The following is a 25,153-nucleotide window of genomic DNA, read 5'->3' as shown; positions in this document are numbered from 1 at the left end:
GAGATGGATCCTCTAATATAATGGAGCTGCCTCAGGCTGGGATGGCCTGGGGCAAAAGGTGCCAAAGGGAAGGATGGGCTTGGAGGCTGGGGGTGTGGAGGGGGCTTCTCTCCACCCCCTTCACCACTTAAGCAGACCACCTCCTTTAGGATCTGACTTATATGTTGACCTTAGGAACCCACTATATTATTGTTTGAATAAAAGGTTTCTGTGTGTGTGTGTGTGTGTTTTAAGCCACTTAACTAATAAAGAGAAACAAGAGGCCCAGAGGGAGGTGATTTGCCCAAGGTCGTACAGCAAGTGCATCAACACATTCCTTCAGTTCAGATTCAGGAATCCAAGCACTTCCATGGGGGTCGGGGGCACTGCCCCTGACTGGGCTATACTCGGGCTCAGCTCCAGCAGCCGCAGTGGGAAGTCACCAGGCTCCTTTAAACAACATTCCACTAGGACAGGAACAATCAGATAACCCTGGCCCAATTAGGAACCGGAAAATCTCACAGAGGGCGAATGCCCAGAACAGGGGGGCTCAGGGCGGGGGCCCAGCTCTCTGCAAGCTTCACAGTCGAAAACCTTCCTAAAACAACCCCTTGGCTGCCTCGGAGCATAATTTAATCTTCCTTTGATGACTCCGGATCTTGCCCTGCCTCGGGCCACTTTAAGAACATCAATTACTGCTGGGCCCAGGTGGGGAGCGGAGAGGAGGGGCTGGACCCGGGTTACAGCTGACCCTGCCCTTGGGGAGGCCGGTAGGGGAGGAAGAGCTGCAGGAGACTTCAGGGGGAGGAGCCCAGCCTGAGCCCAGGGAGCTGGATGCTGCCTTGGTGGAGAAGGGGGCCAAGGAAGAGAATGGGGAGCCCCCTCCCCAACCGAGAAGGGGAGCCCTAGGTGGGCTCCTTCTTAGCCCCCAGAGCAGGCAGGAGGGGCAGCTCCTAGGGTCCCTGGAGGAAGAACCTGAGAGCTAAAGGCAGGCAGGAGTGATGCTGAAGGCCAAGCTAGGCGACCTTGCTAAGGGAGAGGCAGCACAGTGCCCCACGGCCTTTGCAGAAATGTTGGCTCCAAGAGACAGAAGTGGACTTAGAGCCACACTGCCCCTGCCCTGCCACTTCCTGGCTGGGGAACCAGGAGCAAGTTACTTAACCTCTCTGTACCTCAATTTCCTAGGATAATGCTAGAATAGTAATAACAAGGCTGCTGTGAGGGTTAAACGAGACTCACGTTGGCTGCTAGAAAGTGGGGGCTTAGGGGGCTTCCCTGGTGGCGCAGTGGTTAAGAATCTGCCTGCCAATGCAGGGGACACGGGTTCAAGCCCTGGTCCCGGAAGATCCCACATGCCACGGAGCAACTAAGCCCGTGCGCCACAACTACTGAGCCCGCGTGCCACAACTACTGAAGCCTGCACGCCTAGAGCCTGTGCTCCGCAACAAGAGAAGCCACGGCAATGAGAAGCCCACGCAAGGAAGAGTAGCCTCCGCTCGCCACAACTAGAGGAAGCCTGCGCACAGCAACAAAGACCCAACGCAGCCAAAAATAAATAAATAAAATGAATAAATTTATTAAAAAAAAAAAAAAAAGAAAGTGGGGGCTTAGATCGCGGTCTCATGAGGAAAGGGCTGGAAGCACATACATCAGATCACTCACAGGGCTGGCTGTCAGGTGAGACGGGGCGTTTTGTTTTGTTTGGCTTGTTTGTATTTCCTGTACTTTATGCGAGAAACAGTTGATTATATAATTAAAATAATATTCAGAGGAAAAAACAGAACCATAGGGACTGCAAGTTGTCTTTAAAGGGAACCAGTTGATCAGAAGAGGAGCCCATCCATTGCGCATGGGGATGGAAGGGGGCGTGGGTGTTCCCCTGGGTCTGAGACTCAGACAGGGGAGCCCTGGCTGCCCCAGGGGCCCAGGGGGTGACAGCCCGGAGCCCTCAGGGACAGACATAGGGGACATTTTCGGCCTGGACGTGCCCTACTATTTCCTGTGCCCTACCAAGAGGCACCAGGCAGGGGAAGTCGGTGCCCTGGAGAGTATTGTCCACTCACGGGCAGCAGCACTTCTCTGATTGGCTCTTCTCAGCTCCGAGTCTTCAGACCGTCAGCTCAGAGAGGACCCTGGGCCCTCAGGACTCAAGTCAGCCCCCCACCCCCTCCCCAGACTCCCCCTGCCCAGACCACCTAGGCTTCTGTCCCCCCAGCAGCCCCACTAGGCTCAGTCACGCCACCACACCAGCCTTTGCTGAGGCAGCCCTTTGAGGAAAGCTGGGCTTAGTGGGTCCACAGCCCTGGCCCTGCCTTTGTCATTAATCCCCAAAAGAAAGTCAAACATTAGCCTGGGAAACAGCTTATGCCTTATATAAGCCCCCCTGGGGAAGGCACAAACACGGCTTGCTGGAGCTGAGCTGCCAAACTACAGCAGCGGCCGGACCCTGGGGCAGAGCAAGGGTTTCAGACACATCGACCACCAACCCCACCGGAGGGAGGAGCCAGGCCCAGCTACCAGGTGAGGAGGGACCCCTGGGAAGCCCCCAAGGCCGGGCCTTGCTTCCTCCCTGCAACTGACCAAGTCCCTTATGCCCTCTGGGATCTGCTTGGCCCCTTTCTGCTGCCCTGGTATGGTGCACCCAGCCCCAGGGGACAGCCAAAACCAGGAGGCGCTGGGCTTGGGGAGACCTTCCCAGCAGGCCCCCTGAGCCCTGCCAGTCCTGTGTGTCTGCTCAAGGCAACCAGGGACCTCTCCCACTTACTCCTGACATCCATCCTGTGGGGACAATGTCCAAGACGGGGCCCCTTGGTCCCAGCGGCCTGCCTGCACTGCCCCACGCCTGCAGCGCGTGTGCCCAGCCTGGCTGAACGCATACTCACACCCACAAGTCCCCACACGCATACAGCGACACACCCGCGCTCACACAGCTGTGCCCTTACACTCCAGCCTAAATGTGCACGTCCCAGCAGACACTGCTGTGAACGCACACCACACCTGTGACCCCACGTCTGTATGCGCAGTTGGGTACATCCTCATCCACACGCAAATCTGTGGGTACGCATGGCTGAGCCCCACATCCTCACACACTTATACATACACAGGCTTACACATACACCTGGGCACACCTTCCCGCTTGTGCTTCCACACCCATCCACCTGCTCCCCCTCACCCCCATGCACACATCCCTCTCCCCGGCCTGGTGCCCCACCCGTAGCTCTGGCTCATCTTGCCCGGTGCCATGACCTTCGCCGAGCTCGTGGACCGCGTGGCCAGCAAAGGGCCCTTCCAGTTCCTGCACACGGTCCTGCTCGGCCTCCCGATCCTCAGCATGGCCAACCACAACCTGCTGCAGATCTTCACAGCGGCCACCCCCGCCCACCACTGTCGCCCGCCACCCAACGCCTCCGCGGGGCCCTGGGTGCTCCCCATGGGCCTGAATGAGAAGCCTGAGCCGTGCCTCCGTTTTGTATATCCACCCAACGCCAGCCTGCCCAATGACACCCAGGGGGCCACCGAGCCCTGCCTGGATGGCTGGACCTACGACGTCAGCACCAGGGACTCCATTGTGACTGAGGTATGCCCAGAGGCCAGCCCTCTCCCTCCAATTACAGCAGGAACCCCACACTCGTGGACAGGGGAGCAGGCTGGGGCCCAGTCTCCCTAAGGACCCAGGGACAGGGCACTGGACAGGCAGAGAGGAAGGACCTGGGCGCAGAGACACACCAACCAAAAGGTTCCGTCTCTTCACATTCAGAGTGCAAACAGCCCTTTCTATGCCAGGCGCAGTGCCAAACTCTGGGGATACAAAAATGCACTGTCCCTGTTCCCACGGGGTCCACCGCCTAGCAGGGGTAACATCAATTAATGAGAGGACCACACAAAGAAATGTCAAATTACAACTTCAAAGTACTTAAGGTTGTGACCTTAGACTACAGCCTACCCCTGGGCTGGGGGCAGGGGCCAGGGGAAGCTTCCTTAAAAAAGTGACCCTGGGCGGAGATAAGGGAGTCCAGCGAGAGTTAGCTGGGCAATGGGGAAAAGGAGGAAAATTCCATCTTGTGCAAAGGTCTCAAGGTGGGACAGTGTGTGGAGGAGGGGATGGACGGAGCTGAGGGTTGGAACGTGCCTGAGCAGACCCAGAAAACACCTCATCCGCTCCTGCAGTCACTTCTGTGTTCATCTCCCATTCATTCACACCCTCATTTATTCACTGATTCTCTTACCCACCATCTCCAGGAGTTACAGAGTTAAATCAGGCTCTCGAATGACCTGGAGACCATGGTCAGATGAAGAGAGCGAAATGGGAATTGGCATTTATTGAGGATCCACAAATAGCCAGGCACGTCTTGGTGTCTGGCAGACATTGTCTCCCACACTTTGATTCCCACAATGATATTCTGTTGAAGGTGATTTTATCTCCTTTTTCATTCAAAAAAAAAAAAAGAAAAATAAGACTCAGAGGAGGGAAGTGAAGGTCCAGTGCCACACAGCTGGTCAGTTTCGGAGCTGGAATTTAAAGCAAAAGTCCATACTAGGCACAGGGGGACAAGCATTCATGGCAGTACAAAAGAGTGGGGGGACCACGGGATTCTAGGGAGCCTTCCTGGAGGGGGTGATATGTGAGCAGTGAGCAGAGGCCAATGTTTTCATTCTCCCTTTGGGGACCATGAGCCCCTCGAGGGCAGGATCTTGCTTTTGCCGCCTTAGAAGAGATGCATTTCAAAGTCTTTACGTGGTGCCAGTCCTGTGCTGGGCACACTATGAGCGGGGGCTCCTGGAATCCCTGGAGATGGCATCTCAGTGAGGGAAGTATTGTTAGTACCTTCAGATGAGGAAACCGAGGCTCAGCCTGGTTCAATGACTTTCCCAGGAGTACATATGATTAGGACCTGGCAGAGAAATGATTTGAATCCAGGACTATCTATGTTCAGAATCTATGATTGCTATTCATTTGTCTAGTGAATATTTATTTCTGTATAAAGCACTGACTATGCGCAAGGCACTGTCCTAAGTGCTTAATAAATATTAACCCTTTTAACCTTCCTGACAACATTATAAGATAGTTAGTATGATAAGCCCATTGTTGTGATGGGGAAACTGAAGCGCAGAGAGGATAAGGAGCTTGTTCAAGGTCTCGCCACTAGTAAGAGGCAGATTCAGGATCTGAACACAGGCACCTGGCCCCAGAGCCGTGCTCCTAACCATCACATCTGCTGACTCTCATAGCCCCGGATACTCCATCCCTGTCCTATGTACTTTTTCTCCCCAGCACCCAGCCCAGTGCCTGAAATACATCCAGCATCCAACATTTATTGACAGCTACGCGCATAATCCTGCGGACACAGAGTCCAAGAACTCATGAGCCCTGCCTGTCCTCCAGGTTCTCACCTCTAGTGAGGAAACTCACCAGCAGTGTGGTGGGGTATGCAGGCTTCCCAGGGCAGGGGTTTTCAGCTGCTTTGCTATATCCCCAGCAGCTGGAACAGTGCCTGGCACAGAGGAGGCGCTCTGTGAAATAAATATTTGTGTAATGAATGGATACGAGCTTTATAAACTCAGGGTGCTCTGGGAGCCCAGAGGAGGGGCATGGAATCTGCCTGGAGGGGGAAACCGGGAGGGCTCACTGGAGTCAGCAAAGCCTGAGCTGAGTGTGAAGGAGGGGATCAGGGTTAGGGAGCAGGCTGACGCGGGCAAGTGCACCCCAGGCAAAAGGAACAGTGTGCCTGGAGTCAGATGCACAGTCACAGAAGCATAAAGAGAGCAAAGCAGTAAGGACTGCAAGAGACTGAGGAAGGCTGGAGAGGCGGGCAGCGGGGTGCAGAGGCCAGGGACATAGGGAGGAGGAGGGCCAGCAGGAGGGCCTGGCGTGGATGCCGGGGCGAAGGACTGGCCTCTGTCTCGAAGGTGACAGGGAGCCATTGCATGGTGTTAAGCAGGAGTGTGACGTACTCAGATTACCTTCTAAGGATCTGCACTCTGACCGTGGTCTCGGGTGGCCTCGGCCTACGGCAGCTTGAAGCAGGATTTCGATTCCCAGCCAGAGGTTGAAGTCAGGCCGCAGCAGTGAGAGCGCTGAATCCTAGCCACTAGACCAGTGGCCAGTGACAAGGCCCTGGCCCTTCGGCTTTGTAGAAATGAATTCCCACAAAGACAGAAAGTAGTGAAACAAGTAAAGTATTTATTAGGAGGTAAAAGGGTACGTGTGGATAGACACGTGGGCGGACTCAGAGAGAGAGTTGCACCCTTGTGGTAGTTTGAATCACTTACATGGGGCATTTCTTCCGGGTTTCCTTTGGCCAATCATCTTGCTTTGCCTGGTTCTGAGTCCATATTTTGTTTATCTCAGGGTCCTCCCATGTGTGCGTGCGCATCTCTTAGCCAGGATGGATTCTAGCAAAGAGGCCTGTGGGTAGGTTGATGTCACTTACTATGGAGTGGCGCCCCCTCCATTGTTGACCTTCAAGGAGCCTTTCTGAGCACGTATAGTTGGGAAGGTCTCCTTGACTTCAAGAATGAGGCATATGCAGTCTTTTATCTCTTATCTGGACAGGGCTTAGCTCTCCTCCCTCCTGCTATTTTGGAGGATCTGTCCACAGGGGACGAATTCCAGCTGCTCAGCCTGGGGCCCATCTATCTCCTGCCTCAACTGCAGGGCGGAGAGTAGCTTGTGGAGCATTTTGGTCCAGCAGCTGGGAGACCAGTTAGCAGGTTGCCACAGGGACCCAGGACCAAGATGACAGACCGCAGGGGCAGTCGGAATAAATACCAGAGAGGTTGGGGAGTCAGAATCTCTGGTACTCGGGAACCAAATGGATGTAGGGGCGAGGAACAGGGTGGGGGGTGGGGGGAATGGAAATGCCCCAATATCTGTAAATAAGTTTCCAGGTGTGTGGGCAACTTGCTGTACATCTGGTCCCTGGAAGACAGAGAGAAGGGGTAAAGCCACCATCCATGTCCTCCAGAATACAGAACCTAGACGAGGAAACAAAAATCCTACAGGGAGCAATGAAATAATAACCATCGCTACCCTTTACCACGTGCTAACCCCTTGCCAGACGGCCCTAATCAGTTTGCTCATATGAACTCATTTAATCCTCACAACAACTCTCTGAGGTTAGTACCTATATTATGTCATTTTTGCAGATGAGGAAACCAAGGTACAGGTTAGTGGCCCAAGGCACCACATCTTATAAATGCTGGAGCTGGGAGTCAAACCCAGGCAGCAGGGCTCCAGAGCCACCTCCCCCACTTCCCCACCCCGTGTTCCTTGGGACTGCATCCCCCGACCACTGCACCCTGGCCTAGGTGCTAGGAAGCGCTCAGTTAATGCTGGATGTAGGCCATATGCCCTCAGAGCCCGGCAGGAGGGACTCAGACAGGGCTGACTGCTGGGAAGTGTCTTCCCCTCCAGGGTGCACCTTGAGCTCCAGGGAGCCTGGCCAAGAGCAGAGCTTGCAGGTCTTTTTTTTTTTGGCTGCGTTGGGTCTTCGTTGCTGCGCGTGGGCTCTCTCTAGTTGCCGCAAGCAGGTGCTACTCTTCGTTGCGGTGTGCAGGCTTCTCATGGCGGTGGCTTCTCTTGTTGCGGAGCACAGGCTCTAGGTGCATGGGCTTCAGTACTTGTGGCACATGGGCTCAGTAGTTGTGGCTCACAGGCTCTGGAGTGCAGGCTCAGTAGTTGTGGTGCACGGACTTAGTTGCTCCGTGGCATGTGGGATCTTCCCGAACCAAGGCTCGAACCCGTGTCCCCTGCATTGGCAGGTGGATTCTTAACCACTGCACCACCAGGGAAGCCCAGCTTGCAGGTCTTGTACCCCGTCAGGCATCAGCTCACATCTGTGCCAGCTGAGCACCCAGTCACCATTCCAGCAGTTGGGGCCATGTGAATCTACATCCCAAATAAACACAGGGTTTCACCAGGCCTCGGGGTCTGCCCCCTTCTCCAGGTCTGGTCCTGGTCAGGCCCAGGCTGCCTGAGGACTCTCAGCCATGAGAACCCCTGATCAGGGTCTTCACCCAGTCAGGGAAATGTCAGTGGCCAGACCCAGCCAGGTGCTCTTAGCAGCACAGCAAGGTCAAACCCCCTCTGACTTTTCTGTTTGTGGTTCAAGCCGTGGCAAATCCATGCTCCATCACTTGGGGTGGGGTGGGGTTCCGGTCCCTCAGGGGGTGGAGGTAAGACAGTGGCTGGCTCACCTAGGGGTGTGTCTCTGGCGTGGAGGCAGGGACCTGGGTGTGCCGGCCCTGGGGGGAAGGGTGGTAATGAGGAAGACAGCGCCTGGCAACCAGCTCAGTCCAGGTGACCCTGGTTAGTAGGCAAGGAGCCATCTCCCAGGTGGACAGCGTGCCACCATGAGCCAGGGCCAAGCAGCAGAGTTCACATTCTGACTCTGCCGTTTACTGGGGATGTTACAACCCCAGAAGTCTCAGTTTCCTCATCTGTAGAATGGGGTAAGAGAACAAGTGTGACCATTAAAAGAGATAATGCAAGGCCAGCATTAGCACAGGGCCTGGCACCTACAAGGTGTTCAACTAATGTTTGCTGCCACTGTTGCTGTTATGGTGGTCATGATTAATAGAGATGTCCTGAGAAGTAGGGGGTTAGTCCCCCCAGAAGAGTAGGGGGACTCCCAGTAAGAGAATCAGCTGTCACAGCTCTTCCCAGCTCTCCCAGGCCACAGGGCTTTGTCTCACTCCACCCCCCAACCCAGCACAGGCCAGCACGCAGGGCCCAGCTCCACCCCCACCCCCACAGCCGGGGACCTGGTGAGTCATCTCCCTCCCCACCTCAGTCCCCTCATCTGTAGAATGGGATAATAAGGACCTTCCCTGCAGAGGAGGCGAGGGTGGGAGGACTGTGCTGGGTCCAGCCAGGAGCACGGGGAGTTTCCCTCCCCCTTCTGATCCCATAAGCTTTGCTGGCAGAGGTGACCACACATTCCTTTCTCTGGGTTCAGCAGAGACAAGGTAGGAATTTTTCAGAAGGAGCTTTACCAAGACATTAAGAGGAAACAAAGGCCTTTCTTTTAAGTCTGGAAAGTGTGAGGAGTGAGGACTGTGGACTCTGGATTCCCTGGAGAGGAGCCCACAGCTTCCACACCACAGAGCACAGCCCTGTGGGGGCCCAGCTCAGTCTGGGGGCTCCGGAAACCCAACGCTGCAGCCCTCGAAGGCCCGGGCCTAGCCTTGGATGAGCAGGCCCTCCCCTCTGAGGCCCCTGTGAGTCCTCTCTGGGCCTTGAGCCTTCCCATCCCGTCTCCAGGGCCACAGAAATCCCGTCTCCCCACACAGGTCCCTGGAGGCCCCAAGTCAGCCGCTGGAGAAGCAGAGAACCCACTCAGTGGTCCTCCCAGAAGTGGGTCTCCACCCTGGAAGTTTCCCCTGCCGAGTGTCTGGTCTCCCTCCATGCTCACCCCCAAATCCCCAGGCTGCCCACCTCCCAGACCATCTGTCCACCTCTTGTCTCCAGCTGAGCTCCTGCATCACCCTTATTTGCTCACCCTGGACCCTGCCCTGGGCACCCCTCCTATCATCTCCCCTTTCCTAGCCTCCAATCTGACTCCTGCGTAATGACCATGGGGCCCCAGCTCAGCCACGTGTCTGGGCCAGCCTGACCACCCCCCTCCACCCCGTGGCAGCCCTCACCTAGGAAGCTGTGATCCCGGGCAGGAGGAGCCCGGGGCCATCCCTTGGGCTCTCCAGGGTCAGAGTGAACATCTACTGTGTGCAGGGCCCTGGGCTGGTGCTTTGCATTCCTCCTTTCACCACCCTGCGAATCTTCTTTTATGGCCACTGTGAATGTTGCCCCTTTTTACAGAGGAATACACTGGGTTCAGATCCAGAAGGCGGCTCTCTCAGCCGTGATGGTGAAATCAAGTGTTTGTAGGAAGAGGGATGGGGGTCCTGACTCCAGAATCCATGCCCCTTCTACTGCATCACATGTCCCTGTGAGCACAGGCCTTACAATGACATGTGACAATAATAATAAAACAGCTATCACATAGAGTGCCGACTGTTTGCCAGGTATAGTGCTGGGTGCTCTTCATTCCTTATTTTATTTACAATCTTGAGAAGCAGGTATTAGTATTACCCCCATTCTACAGATAAAGAGACTGAGCCACAGAGAGGTTAAGTATCTGGCCCAGGAACTCACAGCTACTAAGTGGCGGAGCTAGAGACTCATGCCCTTTTGAGTCTTCCCAGGTACCTGGCTCTCTGGCCATTGTGCCCCAGCCTGGGTTCCATCAGAGGTCCAAGAGTAGACAGAGGCATAGCAATTCTCCCCAAGTTCTAAACTGGATCTAAAAGGCCCCAAATCTAGGGAAGTCTGTTTCCCTTGTCCTTGCTCTGGAGAGAGTATGGACCATGTGTGGGGTCCCCTGGCAGAGTCAGCCTACACACACACACACACACACACACACACACACACACACACACACATACACACACACAGAGCAGGGTCCGCATCCTTGATCACACATGGTTTACCCTGACCTTTTATGTCACGCCTTCTTCTCTGCCCTCTGAGGGGCCTCCTGGCCTATGATTTTGCTGCTACTACAGCTCCTGAGCCTGTCCCTCACCCTTTGGGCCTGACATCAGATCAGCCCACTTGGCTCTGGCCTTGGCTGCCTCCTTGACCATGACTCCAGCCCATCCTGCGCTTGTGTCTTATAGTGACGCATGGCTACAGCTCCCGTGGACTGAGCCTTCCCTCTGGCAGCTCAGGACTCAGAGCAAAGCACACATCAGGGAGCCATGGTCAAGAGCACTAGTTGGGGGTCCAGAAGACCTGAGTTTGAGTCTCTGCCTTGAAATGAACCAAGCTGTGCTTGGGCAAGTTATTTACCCTCTGAGCCTCAGGTTCTTTGTCTGTAAAATGGAGATAATAATAGTACCCACTTCATAGGATTATTATGGCATCATTTGCAAAGCTTGCTCCTGAGCATAGTAAGCCCTCTCTTTCTCCCCCACCACCTTCCTGGTATATCATCACTCAGGAAGACATGGCAGTGTGCTTCCTGTGCTTCCCTTCCTGAGCCCAGCTCCCTAAGGAGTAAACATTCCAAGAAAGGAAAAAGAAGGCCAAGAACGTTGGATAGGATATTTGGAGCAAGAACTGTATGTGGAGCTGCCAAAAGCTGATAGACAAGAGGTCAGCCCAGGCCATGCCATGGGCTAGATAGAAGTTGAGTGACCGGTTCCCTCCAGTCAGCTGGTTACCTCTTCCTCTCTGGGTCTCATCAGTAAAATATGTATAGCAACCCCATTAATTATTCATTGGACAAACATTTAACATTTACTGTGCACCAACTACTCTGCTAGCTGCTAGGGATAAAGAGTCAAATGAGCTGTCTCCGCCCTCGGTGAGGTTACGGAATACAGGAGAGATAGACAAGCAAATAGGCAGGTAGCACGCTATGTAATCTGTGTCCTCTTAGAGGTAAGAACAGGATGCTGAGGGTGGAAGGAGAAATGAGGAATTACACTGGGAGTCTGGATGTGCTTCTCAGCCATTTATCCATTTCACGAACATTTACTGACTAGCTGCTTGTGCCAGGCAGCCAGAAAAGATGTTTCTGGCACTCAGAGTAAGCGATCTTGACGTGTCTTTTGAAGGACTGACAACCTTGCTAGAGTAGGGGAAGATATCAAGTACAAAAGCAAAGAGGAACACAATAGCCTGAAGCTTTTGTAGGATCTCTAGTGTAACCCGATTACAACCATGGACCCCACGTGGCCAGGCCTATGCATGGAGTCAGAGTCAAAGGAAACATAAATCACTCTCTCGACACCTTGAAGAATGGAGACTTCAGCTACAGGTTTTCTTAACATGGAAAGCATGCCAAAAATCCCTCAAAATGTCTTCCCTTCCCCCCCAAAATTCCAGGATGCCTTTAAAAATCTCTCCAGTTCTCTCTACACCTGGTCCCATGCTCTTTGCCATGCTCCTGTGTTCCCAGCCCCCTTCCTAGGTCATCCGGGGACTGAGACACCCAGCAGCTCCGCCATCTTCAACACGTGGCTTCCGGAGTTGCTCTAGTTATCACCATTCCTAACCAATGGGAAGGGAGAAAGCACACAAGTCCAGGCCAGGGATTCCCTCTTACTTGAATGAAGTGGAAGCAGCATCCGTTTCTTCCACTCACACGTCATTGTCAAGAATTGCATGGCCCCATCTCGCTCCCGGATGGCCTGTCCCTTTACAGCGCATGCCACACAGTACAGGAAGTCTCTCTAGACACCCACTGGCCTACTCCTTTCACACCACCTCACTTCCTCCTTTACTCTTTTCCCTCCGCCATCCCCACACACGTACCATGCAGGCTCCCTTTCCAGCCAGAAGAGCCCTGGGTTTGCTGGCCACTCTGGGCCACTGTGAGTAAGCTGGAGGACCTGGAGGCTTCCCCCTTGCCCAATCCCCCTTGCTTCCCGGGAGGAAAGCAGAAAGAGCTCCCTGGGCTGTGTGGTTCTTTCCCCGCACTGTTTTGCTTCCAAAACATTCTTGTAAGGCATTTCCAGTGAATGAGATTCTTCACTTCATTACACAAGTAATTCAGGACAACTGGACAAAGGGTGCGTGTTGGAGATTAGCAGGAGATTAGGCCAGACAGGTGGGCAGGGGCCAGAGCCTGAGGGCTTTATAAATCTGTGTTAACAGAGCTTTGTCTTTACCCAGAGGGCAAGAGGAAGCCAGGGGGTGCCTTAGGCAAGGCAGCAAGCTGATGTGAGAGGTGCTTCAGAAAAGCCACTCAGGTTATCAGGGAAAGAATGGATAGGAAGGACTGAGGTTGGGAGACCTGTCAGAGGATTGTTGCGATAATCCTCTCTGGGCTCAATTTCCTCAACTGTAAAATGAGGATGACAGCAGCTCTACATCATAAGGTTGCTATGATGATTGAAAAAATTAAGGCATGGAAAGTGCTTACGTAGAACAGTGCTGGTGCAGAGTAAGCCCTCAATAAATATCGGCTGTTATTCTTTGTTTTTTAATTTATTTTATTGACATATAGCAGATTTACAATGTTGTGTTAATTTCTGCTATACAGCAAAGTGACTCAGTTACCCATATATACACTCTTTTCATATTTTTTTCCATTATGGTTTATCACAGGATATTGAATATAGTTCCCTGTGCTATACAGTAGGACCTTGTTTTTTTATCCATGCTATATATACTAGTTTGCATCTGCTAATCCCAAACTCTCAATCCATCCCTCCCCTGCTCCCCTCCCGCTTGGCAACCACAAGTCTGTTCTCTATGTCTGTGAGTCTGTTTCTGTTTCGTAGATAAGTTCATTTGTGTCATATTTTAGATCCCACATATAAGTGATATCATATGGTATTTTGTCTTTCTCTTTCTGACTTACTTCACTTACTATGATAATCTCTAGGTCCATCCATGTTGCTGCAAATGGCATTATTTCATTCTTTTTTATGGCTGAGTACTATTCCACTGTATATATGTACCACATTTTCTTTATCCATTCATGCGTCAATGGACATTTAGGTTGTTTCCATGTCTTGGCTATTGTGAACAGTGCTGCTATGAACATAGGGGTGCATGGATCTTTCTTAATTATAGTTTTGTCCAGATATATGCCCAGGAATGGGATTGTTGGATCATATGGCAACTCTATTTTTAGTTTTTTGAGGACCCTTCATACTGTTTTCCATAGTGACTGCATGAATTCACATTACCACCAACAGTGTAGGAGGGTTCCCATTTCTCCACACCCTTTCCAGCATTTGTTATTTGTAGACTTTTTAATGATGGCCATTCTGACCGATGTGGGGTGATACCTCATTGTAGTTTTGATTTGCATTTCTCTAATAATTTGTGACATTGAGCATCTTTTCATATGCCTGTTGGCCATCCGTATTTCTTCTTCAGAGAAATGTCTGTTTAGGTCTCTGCCCATTTTTCGATTGGGTTGTTTGTTTTTTGTTTTTGAGTTGCATGAGCTGTTTGTAAATTTTGGAAATTAAGCCCTTGTCGGTCTCATCATTTGCAAATATTTTCTCCCAGTCCATAGGTTGTCTTTTCATTTTGTTTATGGTTTCCTTTGCTGTAAGTTTCATTAGGTCCCATTGCTTTTATTTCTACTGAATATTGGCTGTTATTCTTAATCCAAGCATAAGAGGATGAGGCCTGCACTAAGATAGCAATAGTGGAAATAGAAGAATCCAGATTCAAGAAATATTAAAGGACTTCCCTAGTGGTCCAGTGGTTAAGACTCCATGCTTCCACTGCAGGGGCATGGGTTCAATCCCTGGTTGGGGAAGTAAGATCCCACATGCCGCTAGCAGCGGCCAGAAAAAAAAAGAAAGAAAGAAATATTAAAAAGTTAGAAACTGGAGGATGAAGTGATTGTAACATGGGAGAGGAAGGAGTCAAAAAAGGGCCGCCAGTCACTGTGATTCAGACCTTACAGGGAGGGGGTGGCAAGTCTCGTTGACTCTGAGATGCCCAAAAGACACCCTCCAGGGGGAGATTTCAAGTAGGCTGCTGAATCGATGGGTCTCAAGGCCAGAAGAAAGGTTGGGCTAAAGAGAGGGATTTGGAGTCTTCACCATAAAATAGTCATTAAAGCCATAGGAGCAGGTGGCATTTCCTGGGGAAAGTGAATAAAAAGAGGAAGATCCAAGAAGAGGCCTGGGGAACTTCTAAGGGATAGAGAGAAAGAAGGCCACAGAGGGAGGGAAAGGAGGAAGACCAGAGGAGGGAGAGGTCAGCGGGGTCACGGGCTGCTGAAGGGAAGTCAGGTCAGGAAACAGAAGGTTCCATTGGGTTTGGGGAGCAGAGTTTCAGTGGAGAGGTGGGGGCAGACTCGGGAAATGAGTGGGACACGAGGATGGGGTGACAACCAGGATGGTTCCTTGTTCAAGAGATCTGGATTTGAAGAGAAGAGAGAAATGAAGCAAATGTGGAAGGGAAAGAGGCTTTAAATGGAGAGACTGGAACACAAGCAAATGATGATGGGGAGGAGTCAGGAGAGAGACTGAAGGTGTGGGATGGAGGAAGGTGGCAGCAGGAATGTCCCCTGGAGGAGAGAGGGTGCAAGCAGAGGGACCAGCCTTGCACAAGTGAAGTTGGGGAACAGACACACAGGTAACCTCAGGACGCAGGTGAGCCTGGAGGAGCTTGAAGACAGACCTGGCTGTGACAGCTGAGCAGACTTCGGAAGCCATATGGCAGGCCACATGTGCTGAAGGGATGTTGTCATTACAGAACCACAGGGCAGGGACCCAAGGAGCCCCAGGCCAGCCTGAAGGGGGAAACGGCACCGGGAGTAGGGGCCAGGCTCAGGGAAGCCAAGCGCGGGTCCTGGGAGAGGGAGTACACACATGGGGGCACAGGCTGAGCGCGGCTGAGAGGCTGGGCTGGACTGAGCCGGGTGGCCGGGTGGCCGGGTGGCCGGGTGGCTCTCCCTCTCTCCTGCGCAGTGGGACCTGGTGTGCAACTCCAACAAGCTGAAGGAGATGGCCCAGTCTATCTTCATGGCGGGCATACTGATTGGGGGGCTCGTGCTGGGAGACCTGTCTGACAGGTGAGACGCGGGGGCCTCGCCAGGGGAGGCACAACCCATGGAGACCCCCCCGACCCTCTCCATTCCGCCCATGCACCCCCAAAGAGGCAAAGAGCTGGGGGAGGGGGGAGAGATGGTCCTTGCTGTGTGGCCAGCCCCTTTCGGGGCCACAGCCTTCTCCCTGTAACCCCCAAACCCCTACAGCTTGAGTCTTCCAGCCTCCCCAGACCTGGGGCAACGGCCTCAAGGTTTTCAGACACAGTAGTGGCTGCATGGCCGTGGAGGTGGGTGATGAACGGCTTGGAGAGGAGTGGTCCTTTGACCCCTGCTCAGGTAGCTAAGCTGGGGGTGGAGGAGATCACTCATTAACTCAAACGTCTAACTGCAAACTTGTCAACAAAAAAAAGCAATTACCAGCAAGGCTCTGTCTGGGGAGGGAGTTACACACCCTGCCTGGCCCTTTGGGAGGTGGAGGGTCCAGCCCTTTGCCCCGAGGCCTGCAGAGTCACTCTCCTCGGCTGGCTCACAGCAGCTAACGACCCTCTTCTTCTTTTTCGAGCTGCAGGTTTGGCCGCAAGCCCATCCTGACCTGCAGCTACCTGCTGCTGGCAGCCAGCGGCTCAGGCGCAGCTTTCAGCCCCACCCTCCCCATCTACACAGTCTTCCGCTTCCTGTGTGGCTGCGGCATCTCAGGCATCACCCTGAGCACCACGATCTTGAGTGAGCCACAGGGGGAGGGGACAGGGACCAGGAGTTTGGGGAGCACCAGCCTGAAGCCAAGAGTGTGGCTCAGCCACAGGCACCGGGCGACCTTGGTCAAGCAAGGCGCTGCCCCTCTCAGGACCCCAGAGGCCCCCTCTGAACATAACAACAAGCATAATAGCAGCAGCTTCAATACTGAGGACCTACCCCGGGCCTGGCATCTGCCAGGTACATGATCTCGTTCAGCCCATAGACACAAGTAGGTAAAACAAGGGAAGTCACCTGCCACTGGAGAGGCAGTCAAGACTGCAGGCTTGGGAGTCAGTCAGACCGACGTTTGAGTCCTACCTTCTTGAGCCTCAGTCACCGCATCTCTAAAATGGGGACGATGAAACCTTAGGAGCAGGATCAGATCAAGTAGCCAACGGAGGGGCAGGAGCTGGTGCCCCTTCTCAGGAGGTGCCCACCGCCCAGTAGGGTCTTAATCTGGTCCTTGGGTTCCTCCTGCAGGTGTCGAGTGGGTGTCCACCAGGATGCGGGCCATCAAGTCGATTTCACTCGGTTACTTCTACACCAGTGGCCAGTTCATTCTGCCTGGCCTGGCCTACGCCATCCCCCAGTGGCGCTGGCTCCAGTTAACTGTGTCCATCCCCTTCTTTGCCTTCTTCCTGTTGTCCTGGTAAGTGACCCTCTCTTCTTCAGCCCCCTCCTTAGAGCCACCGGGATCAAACAGGAGGAGCCCATGCCTGACCAGGCTGGCTGACTCTGTCTGTCCCGAGACACCCCATCCCAGAGTCAGGAAGGGCATTCCAGGGAGGAGGAACCACACACCGGGGCATGCCGTGCTCGGCTTGGGGGGGCAGTGAGGGGGTTAGGGTCAGGCTGTGAAGAGCACAGAAAGCCAGAGAGGCCTCGGTTTCACGTGGAGGGACAGAGAACGCCTCTGAAGGTGCCCGGGGTGCTGAGAGGCCTGACCAAACTTCCGTTCGTGACATAATCACACAGAAGGACAAACCCAAGTGGGTGGGGACGAGAGACAAAGGGAAGTGACCGTGCGGGCAGGAGGAGCCTAGGGGATGCGTCTGAGGGGCATTTTGAAGGAGAAATCCTCAGAGTGTGGGGACTTCTGGATTTGAGGTATAAAGGAAAGGAAAGCTCCAACCTGAGAACCTGGGACAATCAAGGGGTCTGGGGCAGAGACCCCGAGTGAGGACATGTGGAAGACAGGAAACCAATCTGTAGGTGGTCGTTGATAGCTGGGCCCAAAGAACAGGAAATAATGAAGAAGCTCAGGAGCAGAAATGAAGTCCTGGAGGATCCTTTATCCAGCACTTACTATGTGCAAGGCCCTGTTCTGGGCATCAACCCACATCATACCAACGCTCACGGCATCTCTGTGTGAAGGGGACATTAGTATTCCCATTTTACAGATGAGGAAACCGAGGATGAGAGAGGTGAAGCAATCCTCCAAGGTTACACAAAAAGACGCAGGACTGGAATGGGGCCTCCATTTGAAAATGAGAATAAGCTCCCAAGGGGACGGGCAATCTTGCAGTGAGAGAGATGGTCAGAGAGTCCAGAGTGGAGTTTGGCATGTCCACAGCCTAGGATGGGAGCCGAGAGTTGGGAGGCAAAATAAGGGCAGATGGTCAGCAGATCCCTTCATTGTGTGACTTGGGACAAGCTTCACACACTCTGAGCCTCAAGATTTTTCTAGGCAAAATGGAGATACCGGTGCCTGTCTCCCAGAGTTACATGTGCCTGGTCCACAGGAAGGCTCACTAATTGGAAGCCACTGTTGTCATTATTCTCAGGGAGAGGAGGATGGAATCCAGGCCCTGGCTGTGGGATTTGGGAGGAAGTCACCCATCATCTTGGTAGGCACAGGCTGAGAAGACTGTCAGGGCAGAAATAAGACCGCAAGGCCAGAAGGGCAGGTAGCAATGGGCCCAGAAAGCTGCCACTACCAGCAAGACCAAAGGTCTGAGGCCAGGTGACCCGTGTCCACTCCCCTGAGGGTCTCACTGGAGCCAGGTCCTGGGTGCCTGTGGGGTCCACAGCCGGAACGGACCCCACCTGGGACCAGACTTTTCCAAGCATCCCTCCTTTCTCCCCACACCTCTGCCTCCTCCATTTCCCTTCACTTTGTGACCCTCAAGGTTTGCTCAGGGGTGAACCAACCCCAAAAGCACAGCCCAAGGGTGGGGGAGAGTGAGGTTGGCCACACACTTGTCAACCCCAACGCCCCATGTTGCACTTGCAAACCGTCCCCCGACCCAGCAGAGTTGGCTTTTTGCAGGGAGAATCAAAGGGTCCTCGGACCCATTCCCTAGACCACAACCCTAAACTTAGCCCCCTTCCTAAGCTGCCCTGGGACTGCAGCCCTGCCCCCCCTTCACCCAGCACCTGGAATTCGGCCCAAGGATGGCTGGGGACGTGGACGTGCAGGACCCTCCAGCTGTCCAGCCTCGAGCATGCCAACCCTTCCCCAGGCCCCACCTGCCTTGGCCTAGGGCCCGAAGCTCCTAGCTAAGAACAACACCCAAGGATAACAAGCTGCCCAGGGTCAGGGGCAGGGGAAAGGCTCTTCTGGAAAGGGAAGAAGAGATCTCTGGAATTTGTGCCGGCTGCAGGCAGCCCAGGTGCAGAGCTTGACCAAGTTTAAATTCCATGAAACCTGCAATAAGGCAGCTCGGGTTTCTGGTCCTCCTAGCCTTTGGCCCTGGCTCTTGATCTTTTTCCAGCCTCTCAGCAGAACTTCTGGTGTTGGGAGGTGGGGGGTTGGGAGTCACTGTGACTTGATTCTGGCCCCCAGGTGGCTGCCAGAGTCCATACGTTGGATGATCCTGTCTGGAAGGTCCTCCAAGGCCCTGAAGACATTCCGGCAGGTGGCGGCCTTCAATGGCAAGAAGGAGGAAGGAGAAAAACTCAGCCTGGAGGTAGAGACCCAGAGGGACTGTAGTCTGGGGCACGAACCTGGGCTCTGCTCTTGGACTGTCCCCTCCTCTTGCCTCTGTTTCCCCTGCTCACAAGCCTACATCTGATGCCCTAAGCAAGCTTATCTAAAGGCACCAGGCCTGCACCTCCCTCTCTTCTTCCTCTGCCCACCAGCTGGTCGCTAATGGACCCCTCCCCTTCCTCTGCCCCAAGGAGATCAAACTCAACCTGCAGAAGGAGATCACCCTGGCCAAGGCCAAGCACAGCATAGCTGACCTGTTCCGGACACCCATCCTGCGCCGTGTGACCTTCTGTCTTTCCCTGGCCTGGTAACCCACCAGCCCTCCCTGCCCACACCCTAGCACCCCTGCCAAGCAGGGGTCATGAACAATGCTTCTGGCAGGCTCACCTAAAGGCAAGGCCTAAAATACCTGCAAGAGGAGTCAAGGGATCCCCTCCTCAGGGCTGCCCCAGTCCAGCCCCAACCCCAGAAATCTCTGGCATCCCTGCCCCACACCCGGGTCCAGCCATAAGGGTCTGCTTCCTTCTGGGGTCACACCCACCTCACCCACAGGGCAAATGCTCCAAACACCTTCACCAGCTCACATCCCTACCATGTGAGCTGTGCCTCTCTGTCCCTGCCCCCCACTGGTCCAGCTCTGCCCTCTGGGACCCCGCAGAACAAGCCTGGCCCTCAGGGCTTCAAGATTTAACGACAGAAATTGTGATTCTTCTAAGTCTTCTCTTTTGCCCGACATCCCACATCTCCTTCAAAGCCCTTTCCGTGACCTGTTTCTGACGCCCTTCTCATCCTGGCCATCCCCATGTGAAAAGGATTCAGTATATCCAGGAACTCTTCCAAAGGGATCCCACAATTCTGAGAGGGGGAGGGGAGGCATCTGACCCATGTGTGTGCAGCCCTGGGGACTTTCACCTCCCCCATCTGAATGTTAAACCATTACCCAACAAAGAGAGATTGTTTACTGCCTCCTTTGGTCTCCAAGAGTCCCTCCAGGACCGATATTCTCTGGAATCAATTATATGGCACTTTGTCACCATACCCTAGACCATGTCCATGTCAGACATAACCAATCAATCCCCGCAGTCTCTCACTGAGCCCAGACACAATCTCAGAGGCCTCAAAACAGCACTGAAGCAGCCCCTATCAATCTGTTGCAGTTGGGACAAGAAATGAAACTATTCATCATCCTGGTGACCCAATGAGCAGTATGGGGAGAGGCCCCCGCCTGGCTGTGGGTCCTAATCAATCACTCTCTGACCCTCAGGTTTTCCACCGGTTTTGCCTACTATAGTTTGGCTATGGGTGTGGAGGAATTTGGCGTCAACCTCTATGTTCTCCAGCTCATCTTTGGTGGGGTTGACGTCCCAGCCAAGTTCATCACTATGGTCTCCATAAGCTATCTGGGCCGGCACACCACAGAGGCCGTTGTTCTACTCCTGGCAGGAGGATGCATCCTGTCTCTCATCTTTGTGCCTTCGGGTGAGAAGCTGGGGCTACCCCCAGAACCCTCCGAAAGAGGCTGACCCGTGAGGCCAATGTGTCTGTGGGCCTCACAGGCTGGGAAGTGGGGTTCCAGGCACTCCCGATCTGCTGAGTCTGCCTCTAATTCACTGTGTTACCTTGAGCAGCTCCCTGTACTCTCTGGGGCTCAGGTTTCTCGTCTAGAAAATAACACAGGTGGGCTAGATGATATCAAAGATCCTTTTTCAGATCTGACTCAGGGCAAAGTATGGTGGCATCTACACAGTGAGAGGAATTGCTCGGGATTTGGGTGTGGCCTGGGTGACATGGCTGCAGAAGACAAGCTTGGATGGGGAAACATCAGAGCCCAGTGATCAAGGAACACCCCACAACCTACTCCACCATGACCTTGGAAAAGCCACTTTTACTTTATATAGATGTTTGGGTGTTGATACACCTATATCCTTCCAAAGGAACTGGAGATATTTTAGGACAAAAACAGATACAACGAAATATGAGAATAGGGAATCAGAGCCAGGGAAAAACCCAAATGCAGCAGGACACAAGCCTGCGAAGCACTGGGAATAGCAGAGGGGCTATTACTCAGCTTTAACTTTGGATCTGAGCTGTCCGGCAGCCAAAGCAAAAAGGGAGACAAGGTCTCTGAGGAGTGAGAACACTCAGGGGCTCCTGAGCCCCAAGGTCTACTGCGTTTTCTTTCCTCTGCAGACTTGTTGACCCTGAGGACAGTACTGGCTGTGTTTGGGAAGGGATGCTTGTCCAGCTCCTTCAGCTGCCTCTTCCTCTACACGAGCGAGCTATACCCCACAGTCATCCGGTAGGTAGGTGCTGGGCCTGGAAGCGGCCCAGCCAAAGGATACAGGGGCAGGTGGGATTGTGGCCCCTGTCCAGGGGTCCCAGAGCTGTTCTTTGAGAACCCACACACAGGCTGCCAATCTCTGCTCTGAACTCTCCCAGGCAAACAGGTATGGGCATAAATAACCTGTGGACCCGCGTGGGAAGCATGACGGCCCCACTGGTGAAAATCACCGCGGAGCTGAAGCCCTTCATCCCCAATGTCATCTTTGGGACCATCGCCCTCCTGGGAGGCAGTGCAGCCCTCTTCCTGCCTGAGACGCTCAATCGGCCCTTGCCGGAGACCGTTGAAGACTTAGAAAACTGGTCAGTCCCCTGTTTCTGGCCCCACCAGTCCTCCTCCTTGGGGAAGCCCAGGGCTTTTCCTGAGCTCTTTTTCCCTAGGTCCCTGCAGGCAAAGGAGCCAAAGCAGGAGCCAGAAGCGGAAAACGCATCCCAGAGGATCCCTCTGCAGCCTCGTGAACTGGGCCTGGGCCCCAACTGAAGGCAACAGACCCTCCTTTCCCTGCCCTCCAGAGACTAATCCCAGCCAGGTCCTTGCCTGTCTCTGGGCTCCTCAGACACCTTGGGGAGGGCCCTGGGTGGATCTATGCTCCTAGGACACAGTCTTCTGAGAGCTTGGTGGAGGTATCTCCACCACCACTGGAGCTCCCCAACCCAGCCCTGGCCAGTTCAGAAGTTTGGCCACGGGCCTTCGCACACCCCACCTTGCCTTCACCCTCCCTGCAGCCCAGGCCCTGCCATTCTTCTGTCCAGCCCTTCCCCACTGACCACTTCCCCCCTTGTTCCCACTCCCTTCCCCTTCTTGCTCCCACCCCTTTCTTCAATGGGAGGTTTCAATAAACAGCAGTGAAGAACTCAAGCCATGCTGCTCAGGAACAGGGGTGGGAAAGGGGGCAGGGCCTGGTATGGACATGTGAGCATGCGCACCTGCCCATACACACTGGCATGTACATACAGGTATGGGCACACAGGTACATGCAAGCTGGGCTAATGTGAACACGTGTGTCCAGTGTGAGCACACTGACGTGTGTATACGCCAAGCCTGTATTAGTCGACTCGGACTGCTGTAACAACATGCCACAGACAGAATCACTTAAACAATTTCTTCCTCACAGTTTGGGAGGCTGAGAAGTCCAAGATCAAGGTGCTGGCAGACTCACTTCCTGGTGGGGGCCCCCTTCCTGGCTTGCAGATGGTCAGATACCTTCTCACTGTGTCTCACATGGCCGGAGAGAGATGAATCGAGCTTTCTGGTTTCTCTTCTTTTAAGGGCACTAATCCCATCATGAGGGCCCCACCCTCACGACCTCATCTAACTCTAATTACCTCCCAAAGGCCCCACCTCCTAGTACCATCACATTGGGGGTCACAAAGCAGTCTATAGCAAGTCCTGTCCTTGGAAATACCACGTGTGTATCTACATGTCCCATCATGCGTGTGAGCACTTGACTAGATAAGCCCAGAGTGGCTGCAGACGGAAGCCAGGGCTCCTCCAATCCCAACCCCCTTCTCCCTGCTCACCCCAAGTCTCTGATCCATGTCCCAACCCTGCGCCCACCAGGCAGCTTTGTCTCCTATTTAACTGAGAAAACTGCAACCGTAACTGAACATTGTCGACGTCTGCCACCATGTTTCCCAAGTTTCCCCCAATCACAACAGAAAGTCCAGTCCTCCCACTGGGGCTCTGCATCCAGCCTCTCCCACTAGCAGCCATCTGCCGTCTCCTTGGGTCTCTGCCCTTTCCCTCTCTCCTGGCTCCTTCCCATCACCAGTTAAATAAACCCAAGGCTCTCCTATCTTAACACAAACCAACCAACCAACCTTCCTTGGAGGCCACGTCTCCCTCCAGGGCCACACTGTCTCTTTCTCCACTTCACAGCCAAACTTCACAAAGCTCCTGTCTGCCTCCCCTGCCTCCACTCTCTAACATCATCCAAACTGCGCACTGGCTCCCACCCTTCTCTGAAATTATTTTCACCAACAACACTCATCAGCCCCTGTGCCAAATCCATAGGTCACTTGTCATCCCTTGTATTACTTGACCTCACAGCAGATTTCGTTCTATCGGTCATGGCCTCCTTCCTTGGTTTCTGAGATGCCACGTGCTTACAGCTCCCTCCCACACTCTGGCTGTTCCTTCTCAGTCTCCTTTGGGGTTTCCTGTAAATGCTACAGTGGTCACTTTGTCCTGCACCCACACCTTCCTCAAGGGTCTACATTCCCCAGAACCTGCTAACTGAACAGTTAACATGACCCTGCACCTCTGGTCATGATTGACTGGACCAGAGGGCACTTCAGATCCAAATCTCGTTAATCACATGTTCCCTCCAGGCTGGAATCTGGGTCATGGAGGTTCTAGTCCATCTCTTGTTTCTTGTCCTGAGAAGGCAAGTTAGCATGAAGGTGGGCTGGCCCAGATAAAAGTAGAGCAGAGAAAATCAGTTGCAGAGAAAGAATGAAGCAGGTGCACAGAGCGGAAAAAAAAAAAAAAGACATGGGCTCAGATAAACAGATAAACAAATGGTGAGACCATTTGCATTTATTCTTTTTTTTTTTTAATTTATTTTTGGCTGCGTTGGGTCTTTGTTGCTGCGTGCGGGCTTTCTCTAGTTGTGGCGAGCAGGGAATACTCTTCATTGCGATGCGCGGGCTTCCCATTGCGGTAGCTTCTCTTGTTGTGGAGCATGGGCTCTAGGCATGCGGGCTTCAGTAGTTGCAGCACGCGGGCTCAGTAGTTGTGGTTCGCGGGCTCTCGAGCGCAGGCTCAGTAGTTGTGGCGCACGGGCTGAGTTGCTCTGCAGCCTGTGGGATCTTCCCTGACCAGGGCTCGAACCCATGTCCCCTGCATTGGCAGGCAGATTCTTAACCACTGCGCCCAGGGAAGTCCCTGTGTTGATTCTTAATGGATTCCAGGTCCCAATTCCCTCTCAGCCCTGGATGCACTTTCTGCCCCTGGGTTCTATCAACTATTATGAATTCTCTGAATAAACTCCTTTTTTTCAAAGATAAACTCAAGTGTTTCTGTTCCTTATAACCAAACAATTCCAAAAGCAATTCCTTTATCAGCTCTTAATGATCATCTCTCAAAACCCTTCCTAGGACCTCTTCCTCTAGGATTCTTTACCAGCACTGTCCAGTGAAAATGTAATGCAAGCCACTTGTGTAATTTAAAAATTCCTAGTAACTATTAAAAAGATGAAATTAATTTTAATACTATAATAATATTTTTATTTAACCCAATATATCCATATATTACCATTTCAACATGTAATCAATAGAAAAGTTATCAATGAGATATTTTATAGCCTTTAATTCATACCGAGTCTTCAAAATCCATATGTATTTTACCCTAACAGCATATCTCCACTAGGATTAGCTCAATTCAGGCGCCCAGTAGTAGCTAGTGGCTACCATACTGGACAACTCAGACACACAGCAGGGCTTCAATTATCAGCCACGGAGCTAATTACTCTCAAGTCTGTATTTAGATATTTGTGAGAGAGTGCTTAATAAACGTGAACTAAATCATATTGCCCCCACGTTTCAATTCTTTGGTAACGTCCCATCAGGATGAAGTCTAAACTCTGTTACAAGGTCCATCATGATCAGGCCCCAACCTGCCCCAATGGCTTCAGTTTTTCAC

At 53.1% G+C, this 25,153-nt stretch overlaps 1 protein-coding gene across 3 annotated transcripts; it reads left to right on the top strand.

The window, feature by feature from the left end:
- The first annotated feature begins 2,371 nt into the window (after positions 1 to 2,371).
- On the top strand, positions 2,372 to 22,366 carry SLC22A8 (solute carrier family 22 member 8). Of its 3 annotated transcripts, none has more exons than XM_061203527.1 (11): positions 2,372 to 2,499; positions 3,469 to 3,556; positions 15,427 to 15,530; positions 16,075 to 16,229; positions 16,722 to 16,890; positions 19,027 to 19,150; positions 19,362 to 19,477; positions 20,435 to 20,649; positions 21,361 to 21,469; positions 21,610 to 21,813; positions 21,892 to 22,366. In XM_061203527.1, the coding sequence occupies exons 3-11, from the start codon at positions 15,463 to 15,465 to the stop codon at positions 21,989 to 21,991; spliced, it is 1,260 nt and encodes a 419-aa protein (XP_061059510.1). In that variant the 5' UTR covers positions 2,372 to 2,499; positions 3,469 to 3,556; positions 15,427 to 15,462; the 3' UTR covers positions 21,992 to 22,366. The 3 variants fall into 3 exon arrangements, with proteins under 3 accessions (XP_061059510.1, XP_061059508.1, XP_061059509.1); XM_061203525.1 differs by having other exon boundaries at positions 2,421 to 2,499; positions 3,197 to 3,556; XM_061203526.1 differs by having other exon boundaries at positions 2,426 to 2,499; positions 3,335 to 3,556.
- Positions 22,367 to 25,153: the final 2,787 nt, after the last annotated feature.

Source organism: Eubalaena glacialis, chromosome 10, assembly GCF_028564815.1.
Source record: "Eubalaena glacialis isolate mEubGla1 chromosome 10, mEubGla1.1.hap2.+ XY, whole genome shotgun sequence".
Taxonomy (NCBI): domain Eukaryota; kingdom Metazoa; phylum Chordata; class Mammalia; order Artiodactyla; family Balaenidae; genus Eubalaena; species Eubalaena glacialis.
The sequence above is the reverse complement of the archived record's forward strand: the minus strand, read 5'-3'. Positions and strand labels throughout refer to the sequence as shown.